We start from the raw sequence: 12,488 nt of genomic DNA, 5'->3' as shown, positions 1-12,488 counted from the left end.
ATAGAGAGAGATTTTCTCTCTGGCTGGTTTACTCCTTAAGTGGTCGTAATGGCTGGTGCTGGGCCAGCCGTTCCGGACAGTGCTGGGCCAGCCGTTCCGGACAGTGCTGGGCCAGGCCAGGAGGTTCCTCTGGGCCCCCACACGCAGGGCAGAGTCGTCTTTTGCTGCTGTCTCAGGTCTTTAGCAGGAATCTGGATCAGAAATGAATAGCATAAAACAAACAAACAAACAAACAGAATAACAAGAAATGAATAGCCTAGACAAGAACTGCTGCCTGTATGTGATGTTGGTGGTGTCGGTGGAGGCTTTACCCACTGTGCAACAATGCCAGCTGCAGATGGTTTTTCATTAGAATGGCTTACTTTCTGTGTGTCCACTAAGAAACCATTCGGAGCTCAGACTCTCCTGGGAAGATGTCCACCTCACAGCGATTCTGAATATAGTTTTATTATACAGTTTAAATACATCCTTGTGATAGAATGTTTTAGAAAATTATAAAAAATTATGAAGGTAGTCTACATTTGTAATAATCACATCATTGAATAAACCTCAATAAATACTTTGTGCATTTATATCCAGTTAATCTCCTTTGCACAATAATCAATGTACTTATATCTATTCATCTATAAATTTGATCACATTCTATATAAAATGCTGGATTACCTGTGGGGGTTTAACATTTACTGTGTAAGGTTTTATATCTGTTATTAGAAGCCCTTCCAAATCTGCTTTTCTTGTTAGAGTGCTGCACGTGCCCCGGGTCAGGGTGGTGACATCCCAGTTGTTGCTTACCTGCGCTAGTGCTGATCTCCTTTTTCCTGTTTGATGCCGTTGCATCTGGTTAGATAGGCAAGGTTGGGACCTTGGTTGGCAGTTGTCTTGCTGTCTTTACTACAGGTACCGCAGGTTGGGACCCGGGCGTGATTGTTGTTCTTCACTGTGGCTGCTGCCTCAGGCGTTTCTGTCCAATACAGGAATAGGTATCCCAGGGTTGGTGCTTACCAAACCTGAGCCATGGATATTTTCCGGGTCCCTCACTATCCAGGCCCTGACCCACCTGCCCCTCCATTTTGAACTTCTGAGGTTCCAGAGATAGGACTGGAGGGGCTGAATGTCTCATGTGCAATGTGGATGTCCTGTAACATGGGCTGGGGGGCTGGCAGTGCAAACCCCAGTCAGTGCTCGTGGATCCAGCCCCTCTCAGAGCACAGGCTCTGACTTCTCCCCGCTCTGTCCCCTACAGGTTCACGTGCTGGAAGCTTGGTTCTTAATGTAAGTGCATTTGAGAAGTGGTGGGCTGGTAAGCCTCTCCCAGTGTCAGGTTTATGACATCCCAGGCAGCACTTTGCACAAGATGACATTGGTGGAAAAATCTGTGGTGAGCATGGATACATGAGTGTATGTAAGTGAAGAAAGTTCAGCTAGTGGACAGAAAGAGATGCTTAACCAATGTGAGGTTGAAGGAGTCACAGAATGTGTGTGAGGGGTGTGTGGGTCTATTCACTAAGTTGTCATCCTGCAAACGTGGTCTCTAAGAAGGTCCCCACTAGTAACGGGCATGACGGCTGGTTGCCAAGGTGGCTTCCTAGGACCTGACCTTGTATAATCCCTTCCTGTGTTGCCCGGGGGATGAATATGAAGGCTGAGGGAACACCAGCTCTTCTGTGTGAGGACATTAGCTCAGTGGAGAGGTCCGGGGAGCAGCTGTGAAGTGAAGGAGCTCTCTTGGAGTTGGAGGTGCAGCCCAAGCCAGTCTCGAGGACTGAGCCCCTGAAGCCAGCTTACCTGCTGCCTCATGTGGAAACCTGACCCGGAACCACTCAGCTAAACCATGACCAACATCCTGACCACACGGTCTGTGTGATAGATGTTTGCTGTTTTCTATTATCCAGGTTTGGAATAATTTGGTAACTGAAACAAGGGTAAGTGTGGGTAACTAATAGCACAGGGTAAGGCTGGTATCTAAGGGATTCATTGGTATTTATTTATACATAATACCTGCAAATAATTGACCTTATGGACATAGTGAAATGGTTTTTTTGTGTGACTCATTTTGTAGCTGCCTTTCATATTTGACCTGCTGTGTTACCAGCTACTCCTACTCAATGCTACTTCAAAAGTTTATGGTAGGGTCCAGTGCAGTAGCCTAGCAGCTAAAGTCCTTGCCTTGCACCTGCTGGGATCCCATATGGATGCTGGTTTGTGTCCTTAGCAGCTCTTATCCAGCTCCCTGCTTGTGGCCTGGGAAAACAGTCAAGAACGGCCCAAAAGCTTGGGACCTTGTATCCGGGTGGAAGACCTGGAAGAGGTTGCTGGCTCCTGGCTTTGGATCAGCTCAGCCACTTGGGGAGTGAGCCAGCAGATGGAAGATCTGTCTCTCTTCCTCTTGGTATATCTGACTTTCTATAAAAATAAATAAAATTAAAAAAAAGATTATAGTAAATGGATTTTAAAAATCTATTTGGGGACACAGGATTTTGAAATGTATACGTTCTTTTTTCAGCATGTGCCTTTAGACATCTCCTTGTGCATGATTTCCATTGTCAGCTGTTTCCCTGGACTCCCGCTGTGGTGGCGTATACACAGGCTGTGTAGTTACTGGTTAGTTTCTAGGTTTGTCTCAGAAGTTCCAGTCCAGCGTGATGGATTATGATGGGAGCAGAGGCGATCCTGGTTGTGTACCTGGACGCCGTATCGTGTAGGATTGTGAGTCGTGTTCCTGCTGTGAGGATGGTGATGGTTGCGTTATGGCAGGCCGGCAGATTGCTTTCCCACTGAGGAGCACGTTGTGCAGGGGTGTGGAGGTTGTTGTGCAGTACAGGGTTGAATACTGTGGTCATTCCTCAGGCTTCTTTGCTTCCCAAGTTCCACATCCCCTTGCTCAGCTTAGGTAACCGTCAACCTCATGATTCTTGTGGTGAGAGCCTGCCTCACCCTACAAGCAGCCTGGATGCCTTATACACCAGCTGCTTTCGCAGCCAATATGTGGACACGTGAATGCACCTCAGATACCCTTGATTCTTTTACTGAGAAAAGGGGAGGGCAGGGTGATCTTTCCCTGGCCATGGCAGCACTAGCAGTGGCTTCACTAGCCCACGTCTGGTAAAGCTGTGTCCATGCCTTGAGCTGCAACATTTAGGCTTGGAGGTAGCAGCAGTGTCAGTATGCCGATCAGACCTGTGTTTGGCTCCGTGTGGGCCACCCACCTGCTGTGTGGTCTGGTTCTCCAGCGGCACAGTGGTGTAATGGTATGTGCTGTAGTTCAATATGTCCTCCAAAATCCTTAAGTTGGAGCCCTGATGACCAATGTGACAGTATGAAGGGGTTTTCCCCTTCCAGATGAGTAGGTTCTAGGGGTTCTTATGTCACGAATGTAGTAATACCATTATCTTGGAGGTGGGTTTCTCATAAAAATAATTCATTCAGCCGACAGACTGCTTGCTGTCTCTCCCTTGCTAACTTTCTCTTGCCATGCAATTTCTTTCCTCAGAAAGACCTTCACTGTATGCAGCTCCCGTTTAGTTACCACCTTTCAGAACTGAGAGTCACATAAATCTGTGCTTTACACATCATCCAGGCTGTGGAATTCTGTTAGAAGATGGAAAAAAGAGTCTGAAACAACACTCATTGCTAATTTCACAGAACTATTTTATGCTTGGCTCGGCAAGACTTGCTTGCTACTTGCTGCTCAGTGAAGGATGCCATGACTCAGCCAATCATCAGAAAGTGATTGGAGCCCTGGACTGGACAGCTCTCCACATTTCTTCTACTCACCTCTATTCCTCTCTGTCGTTTCATGTTTTAAATCTTACTTTAGACTTTTGCTTCTTCACCTGTGCAATAGCCAATGGAATGTTGCATCTGGATTTTTATTATACTTAGGATGACCTGTCGCCTTTCAGTGCCGGTTCCAGGTTCCATAGTCCAATCACAATTTGTTCCTGGAAGGAGCTGATGGACATCCTGGGTGGTCTGTGGATCAGAGGCCTATTTTTAGTAAAGTGTAGCACGTGACATGGGAAGCCATCCTCAAGGAAGGCTACTGAAGGGGAGCAGTCTCCTCAATGGCGGTGTGTTATGTACTACTTGAAGTTGCTCTTTTTGCAACATTATAAATGTTTTTTCTTTACACCCAGTGCTTTAAGGAATTAAGTATAACTTTGCCATGCTCTGCCCCTAGGATCTCTGTCTTTCCGTAGGAGATGACCAGACAGGAGAACAAAATGAGATGGTCATTCAGATAACCCTGCACTGATCCCAACCCTTTCACAACTGACTATTCAAAACCTACAGAAATAAAGTCAAGGTCAGGAAGGCAGTGTAGTTTGAAATTTGAGGGAGTTTTCTCTTGAAGCTGTTTCCATCCAGATTGCTATCTCTGTAAGTTCTGACCCAAGACTTACATAAGCAATGTAGTCCACAGGGACCAGAAAATGGGACAAGTACTTTCTGCTTGTTACTAACAAGGCTCTGGGGGAGTCTGGTCCCAGCGGCCATGCAGACTCCTGAAAACACCTGTCTGACTCCCCCAGACATCTTCTGGCTCGGAGGGCAGAGGCTGTAAACCTGCCTGTGCTCTGCAGGCTTTGCAATCCTTAGACTAAAGAGGAAAAGTGACCAGATCTTCTGAGGGGGAGGGTACAGAATGACCATCTCACAAACACCTCCAGGTATGATTTAATGTGGAAATGTCAGTATTTCTTTACCAATGAGAATGTTCTTGGAAGAACCGCCCAAATCTTCCCCATTCAGTGAGGTGTAGTGAGAACCTAGACTCCCATCTGCTTGAGTTTAGGATAAAGATGAGTTTAACCTTCCTCCTGTCCTTACTGTGGAGTGAGAGAAAGTTTGAGAGTGCTGGGAGGCCAGCGCGCTTAAGAGAAGGGCAATCCACGTGCCTGGTCTAAAAGTAGGTGGCATCTAGGATCAGGTGTTGAGAGGTGGTGCATGGACTAGGAGCAGATACTGACTGATCAACTTCAGTACACATTTTCTAGTACATGGCCACACCTGGAGCTTGATTGGTGGCATTCACACCCCCATAGTCTACGTTTCTGACCTCTCTTTATGTTCTGTGTATCCATGCCCAACCCCATGAGCGGGGCCAACCAGTCCAGCGTCTCCCAGTTCCTCCTCCTGGGGCTCTCCCGGCACCCGCAGCAGCAGCAGCTGCTGTTCGTGCTCTTCCTGAGCATGTACCTGGCCACGGTCCTGGGCAACCTGCTCATCCTCCTGGCCATCAGCACTGACACGCGCCTGCACACCCCCATGTACTTCTTCCTCAGTAACCTGTCCTTCGTGGATGTCTGCTTCTCCTCCACCACCGTCCCCAAGATGCTGGCCAATCACGTCCTTGGGACTCAGGCCATCTCCTTCTCTGGCTGTCTCACTCAGATGTATTTTGTTTTCTTGTTTGTGGACATGGACAATTTCCTCCTGGCTGTGATGGCCTATGACCGTTTTGTGGCTGTGTGCCACCCTCTGCATTACACAACAAAGATGACCCATCAGCTCTGTGTCCTGATGGTTGCTGGGTCATGGGTCATGTCGAACATGGACATGCTATTGCACACCCTGCTGATGGCGCGACTCTCGTTTTGTGGGGACAATGCAATCCCCCACTTCTTCTGTGATGTCACTCCTCTCCTGAAACTCTCCTGCTCGGACACACACCTCAACGAGGTGATGATTCTGTTTGAAGCAGGGCTGGTCATGATCGCCCCTTTTGTCTGCATCCTGGTGTCCTATGTCTTCATTGCTGGTGCTGTGCTGAGAGTGCCCTCCGTTGGGGGCAGGTGGAAAGCCTTCTCCACCTGCAGCTCCCACCTGGCCGTGGTGTTTCTCTTCTATGGCACCATCATATTTCTGTACTTCAGCCCGTCATCCTCACATTCAGCGGAAAATGATATAGCATCTGCTGTGATGTTCGCAGTGGTGACCCCCATGATGAACCCTTTCGTCTACAGTTGGAGGAACAAAGACATGAAACGTGCTCTTGGCAAACTAATTACCATGAAATTTCTTTTTCCTCAATGATGTGGTACAGAGGGAACTATTACTTCAAAGACTTCTCTCTACTGTATATGGCTTCACATTTGTCTGTGTAAGAGAAAACTCCTGTCCATTTTGGGAGAAAACAACTCTTGATACGAGTTTCTCAGGCTAAAGATGGAAAGAGCCCCCCTCAGTCTGGTGGCGTGACTGTTCCGGTCTTCAGTGTCCTCCAGCAGAACCCGCTATAACATGCTCAGGTGAAGGGCTGCTTGCGTGATACGAGCTTCTTCAAAAGGGGAACTCCTGGCTCCTGGCTTTTCGACTGGCTCGGCTCTGGCTGTTGTGGCCATTTAGGGGAGTGAACCAATGCATGGAAGATCCCTGTCTCTCTATTTCTCCTTCTCTGTAAAATCTGTCAAATAAATATAAATAAATCTCTACAAAATAAAAAATGACAAATATATGAAGTTGATTATATTATCCTTATCTGGTTTTTGATCTTTTTAAAAAATTAATTTATTTTCATTATAAAGTTAGATATACAGAGAGGAGGAGAGACAGAGAGGAAGATCTTCGTCTGATGATTAACTCCCCAAGTAACCGCAATGGCCGGTGCTGCGCGGATCCGCAGCCAGGAGCCAGGGACCTCTTCTGGGTCTCCCACACGGGTGCAGGGTCCCAAACCTTTGGGCCGTCCTCAGCTGCTTTCCCAGGCTACAAGCAGGGAGCTGGATGGGAAGTGGAGCTGCTGGGATTAGAAGTGGTGCCCATATGGGATCCTGGTGTGTTCAAGGAGAGGACATAAGCTGTTAGGCCACGGTGCCGGGCCCTGGTTTTTTATCTTAAAATTTTTTTTAATTAATTAATTGTTTTTAAAGCAGTCAGTATATGAACTGGCACTCAAGTGGGATCCCAGCACATGCAAGGCGAGGACCTTCACCACTAGGCTACTGTGCAGGGATCCTCATCTTTGTCTTGTTATATATCTGTTATGTATCTGTTATATATCTGATTTTGGATCTGCTGTATTTCTCCTACTTGAATTTAAATGAGTTTCCTGGATGTATAATGATCAGTTTTTATAATAAATGTAAGAAATTTTTAGCATTATTTCTTCAAACATGTTTTCTGTTCTCTCCTCATACTGCCCTCCCCTTTCCGTGTGGATTTTTTGCTCTTAATAATATCCCCAGTCAGTATTATTGTTATTACTATATTTTTAGAAAGTCAGATATACAAAGAAGGGAGGAGAGACAGAGAGGAAGATCTTCCATCTGATGATTTACTCCCCAAGTGAGCGCAATGGTGCTGTGCCGATCCAAAGCTGGGAACCAGGAGCCTCTTCCGGGTCTCCCACACAGGTGTAGGGTCCCAAAGCTTTGGGCCGTCCTCGATTGCGTTCCCAGGCCACAGGCAGGGAGCTGGATGGGAAGCAGGGCCACCAGGACATGAACTGACGCCCATATGGGATCCTGGCATGTGCAAAGGCTAGGACTTTAGCTGCTAGTCTACCATGCTGACCCCGAGCCTACATTTTAATAAGCATATCTCCATCATGTCATTTAAAATGTTCCTCTGTTCCCTATATTTCCTTTAAATGGAATTTGGATCAGAGGCTTGATCAGACTGAAGTGCAGTTTGTGTGTGTGTGTGTGTGTGTGTGTGTGTGTGTATGTGTGTGTTTTTACAAGACACATCGCACATGGAGATGTGATCTTCAGCTGGAAAATATGAACTGTATGGTTGTTCCTTTTCTTCAGTTGCTTGCTTTTTATTGATGCTTACCGCCATGCCCTGAACTCATTAGAAGCCTATTTCATTTTCTCGTCCTATTGCGTTACTTCGGAAGCCCAGGGTGATGTGGAATAGGGCTGGTGACAGGAGACATTCTTGTTCCTTATTTTTGATGCTAGGGAGAAAGCATCTAATTTCTGATGAAGCATAATATGAATTATAAGCTATTGTACATGTTAATTGTCAAGTTCTTGGCTCCTAGGATTTATGTCATAAATAGTGTTGGATTTTTATCAAATGCTTTTTCTACTTCCATAGATAGGATCATATGAGTTTTCTTTGTTGGTCGTGGGTGCGATGGGTTATATTAGTTGCTTTTTAAAAAAGAATTACATATATATTTGAAAGTGAGAGTTACAGAGAGAGGAGGAAGATAGAGAAATCTTCCATCTGTTGGTTCACTACCCAAATAGCCACCAAAGCCAGGACTGGCTGAAGCCAAGAATTGGGAGCTTCATCTAGATGTCCCAGATGGGCGCAGGGGTCTAGGGACTGGGCCCACTGCTTTCCCAAGCACACTATCAGGAAGCTGGATTAGGAACGGAGAACTGGTACTAAAACTGGCACTCATAGGGAATGCCAGCAGCACAAGTGGAGGCTTAACCTACATGGCAAAAGAAAAGAAATAAGTGAATTGAAAACATAAAATCAATAGGAAAAATCAGCTAAATAGCTAATTCTTTGAAAAGAACAATAAAACTTTTATTCAGTCTAATCAACAAAAAAGAACAAGATACAAATCACTACTATCAGAAATGAAACGGGGAACATTACTACTGACTCCATGGACAACAGAAGGATAACAGAAATATTGTGGCCATTTGCTCATAAATTTAATCACTTAAATGAAATGGACTTTTTGTTTTTATATATTTATCTCTTTTGGAAAGGCGGGTCTGCAAAGAGGAGAGACAGATTTTCTGGTTGTCTCCACAAGTGACTGCAATGGCTGGAGCTAAGCTGACCTGAAGCCAGGAGTCAGGAGCCTCTTCCAGCTCTCCCACATGGGTGCAGGGTCCCAAGACTTTGGGCCATTCTCTGTTTTCCCAAGCCACAAGCAGGGAGCTGAATGGGAAGTGGAGCAGCCAGGACAAGAACCGATCCCCGTAAGGATGCCGGCGTTGCAGGTGGAGGTTTAGCCTATTACACCACTGTGCCAGTCTCATTATCTCCAACCCTTTAAGGTTGCTGTTATGTTAGCATAACTGGAGTTTTCCTTCCTGCAATGCTTTGCTGTGCTTACTCTGTCCTCTTCTTGGCTGTGACTCCCTACTCTGTACTATATTTGGAATTGAACTCAATTCTTCTCTACCATTCCATGTGGTGTAATATGATACTTTTAGTCTTTTTTCTACCATGCTTTTATCATTGAAGTTATTACGTGTTACTTTCTTTAGTGGAGTCCTTTAAAAGAAACAACAACAACTCTCTCCACCTTATTCCATTTAGCCATGGCTAAGAACCACCGGATCACACCCCAACACAGAGGACCAAGTAGGAGCAGCCCATGAAGCAGTGAGAAGGCAGGAGAGCATGACACACCTACACCTGAATAAGTCAGGTAAGCTGTGCATGAAGGGAGTGATCATGGATAACAAAGGCCACAGAAGTCAACTGATACTGGAATGTTGGACTTGATAAAACTGGAGACCATTGCAGACCTTGATAAAAAGTTTAGGGAAGTGATGGGATTGAAAGTGAAACTCAGATGGACTTAGGAGAGATGGAAAGAGTGGAGACCACTCTGCCAACTAAGATTCAAGATATTAGCTTTTTTTTTTTAAGATTTATTTTTACTATTTTTTTTATTGGAAAGGCAGATATACAGAGAGGATATACAGAGAGGAGAGACAGAGAGGAAGATCTTCCGTCCGATGATTCACTCCCCAAGTGAGCGCAACAACCGATGCTATGCCGATCCGAAGCCAGGAGCCTCTTCTGGGTCTCCCACGTGGGTGCTGGGTCCCAAAGCTTTGGGCCGTCCTCAACTGCTTTCCTGGGCCACAGGCAGGGAGCTGGAAGGGAAGCGGGGCTGCCAGGATTAGAAGTGGTGCCCATATGGGATCCCGGGCGTGCAAGGCAAGGACCTTAACCACTTGCGCCACCGCGCCGGGCCCCAAGATATTAGCTTTGTAATATTCCATCATATGGGACCCAATGTGGTAGCCCAGTGGCTAAATCCTTGCTTTGCATTTGCTGGGATCTCATATGGGCACTGGTTTGTGTCCGGCTGCTCCACTTCCCATCCTGCACCTGGGTCTGGAGACCCAGAAGAAGCTCCTGGCTTGGCTCAGCCCAGCTCTAGCCATTGCAGCCACTTGGGGAGTGAATCAGCAGATATTTCACCCTATCTTTCTGGAAATATGCCTTTCCAACAAAAAGAAATAAGTCTAAAAATTTCTTCATATTCAGTCAGCTCTCCAAGTTGCTTAGAACTGTTCTTTATTGTTACCATTTTTTAAAATTGACATCTTTGTGCATGGGAAACATGGATGGGTCAAAGAATATAACATTTTTTGGAAACATTTTGGTCACAGTGTCAAGCGATGTCATCCCACTTTTGCCAAATTGGACACTTAACACACTGAGAAAAATGACATCATGTTGAACCTATAATTCTTACACGACTGGTAAGCTGGAAGTCTTTTGTCTGTCAGCCATTCACTGTTCTTTATCTCAAAGTTCTCGGTTCTGGCCATCTTTCTGGTCTGAATGGTTCCAATGCCACCTCCCAGAGCCCTTTCAGGAAGATTAACCCATAACTCAGAAGTCACTGTCACTGTAGTATGTTTGGGAGTTTGACTTCTCTTGTCCCCAACACTGTGGGCTGTGTCTAGAGCTGCAGCTTTAAGGGATGGAGGTTTTTGATTTATAGTTGCTGTCAGAGTTGGATTTTTGTCTTGTGTGTTTTCTCTTATTTTAAGAATTTGTTCTATCTCAAATTAAGACAGATTGGGCCTGGCGCAGTAGCCTAGCTACTGAAGTCCTCCCTTGCCTTGAATGTGCTGGGATCCCATATGGGCGCTTGTCCTAATCCCAGCAGCCTCGCTTCCCATCCAGCTCCCTGCTTAGGGCCTGGGAAAGCAGTCAAGGACGGCCCAAAGCCTTGGGACCCTGCACCCATGTGGGAGACCTGGAAGAGGCTCCATGCTCCTGGTTTCGGATTGGCACAGCTGCAACTGTGGCCACTTGGGGAGTGAACCATCAGACAGATCTTCCTCTGTATCTCCTCCTCCTCTGTATGACTTTCCAATAACAATCTTAAAAAAAAATTACAGAGACTGAGAGATAATCCATCCACTGGTTTATTCCCCAAATGGCTGCCAAGGCCAGAGCTGGGCGTCAATGCCAGGGGTCTGACGCTGCTTCTGGACCTCCCACCTGGGGCCGGGTCCAAGCACCTGGGCCACTGCTTCCTCAGGTGCATCAACAGCTGGATGGGAAGTGGAGCAGTCGGGACATAAACCAGTGACCCTAAGTGATGACAGCACTGTAGGCAGAGGATTAGCCAGCTTTTGTTTTTTTAAAGGTGATAATTTTGCATTTTTTGTTATAGCTAAGTAAAGCATTGATACTTACTGTTAAATTACCTCTGAAATCTTAAAGCAATTTGTTAATCACTCCTAACTACAATTTGCCTTCTATTTGCATTATTTTGGCTCAGTTAGTATACACATATTTCAAAATGACTTAAAACAACCTGGAAATCTTTTACAAGTGTCCCACTTTTTTCCTAGATTCTTAGGTCCCCCAGGGATCTGTGCTGTTGTGTGAAAGCCAGCCCTGGAGGATGAGATCCCCAGCCCCTAACTTTTGCTGCTGCTTCTGCAGAATCTTGATTTTCTTGCTATTCAATTGGTGATGGGGCCTGTAATGGGGCACTTAGTTCTCCTGCAGCTTCCCAAGGGCTCTGGTGTTTGAGAGGCTCCTTGCCCCACCTCCCCCACAGGCCTCACTGTCCCCCGTACGTGTGTGCGTGAGAAACCTATGCTTTCACAGCCACCGCTCCAGCATAAGGATATTTGGGTTGTGCTGTTAACAACCATTCATGCTTCATCTAGGACTAGTATCCTTGCGACTGCTGGTGAACTCTCGACCCCAGGCAGGGCACAGGACAGTCTCAAGGCCTTTCCTCTCTGTTGCCCTGACTGCCCCGTTCATCACTATCCATGGCCACTTCATTTCTGAGTGTGCAGGCAGCTTTTTGACCTCCTACAACCGTGTGGTGGTGGCCCTGGCAACAAAGGTCTCCTGGCCATCCTTGCCCAAGTTAGCCAGACTACCAAAGGAGTGACTGGCATAGTTTTGTGCCCAATTATAAAGGGCAGTTGGCCTGAAATAGGACTTCTAAGGCTTGTGGTTTTCTTCTGTTGTTTAATTCCCCAAATGCCTACAGTAGCCAGGGCCGGGCCAGGCTGAGGCCAGAACTCTACCCAGGTCTTCCACATGGTGGCGGGCACTCAGTTGCTTCAGCCACCACCTGCTGCTTCCCAGTGGCATGCTGGCAGAAGCCAGACTAGAAGCAGAAGTGGCACTGCAACAGGAGCTGCAAATGTCTCAAGTGGTACTTACCTTTGAGCTACATGCCCACCATGTTTTGTTATGGTTTTCCAATTATGATTCAGGGCTGAATTATGTTATAGCATGTCCTTTTAGGATACTCTGTATCAAAACGGCAAAGCACAAGAGCAGAAAAGAAA

At 46.4% G+C, this 12,488-nt stretch overlaps 1 protein-coding gene across 1 annotated transcript; it reads left to right on the top strand.

Annotated features, from left to right (window-relative positions):
* Positions 1–5,094: 5,094 nt before the first annotated feature.
* Positions 5,095–6,036, top strand: LOC121151729 (olfactory receptor 1361-like). The gene has a single exon (XM_040973476.1). The coding sequence runs from the start codon at positions 5,095–5,097 to the stop codon at positions 6,034–6,036; it is 942 nt and encodes a 313-aa protein (XP_040829410.1).
* Positions 6,037–12,488: the final 6,452 nt, after the last annotated feature.

The sequence above is a fragment of the Ochotona curzoniae genome, unplaced genomic scaffold (genome assembly GCF_017591425.1).
Source record: "Ochotona curzoniae isolate NIBS_2020 unplaced genomic scaffold, NIBS_Ocur_1.0 contig_2321, whole genome shotgun sequence".
Taxonomy (NCBI): domain Eukaryota; kingdom Metazoa; phylum Chordata; class Mammalia; order Lagomorpha; family Ochotonidae; genus Ochotona; species Ochotona curzoniae.
Note: the sequence above shows the minus strand (reverse complement) of the source record. Positions and strands in the feature narration are given on the sequence as shown.

What these genes read in the sequence shown, in the direction of transcription:
- LOC121151729 (XM_040973476.1), top strand. Translation starts at nt 5,095, where the DNA reads ATGAGCGGGGCCAACCAGTCCAGCGTCTCCCAGTTCCTCCTCCTGGGG.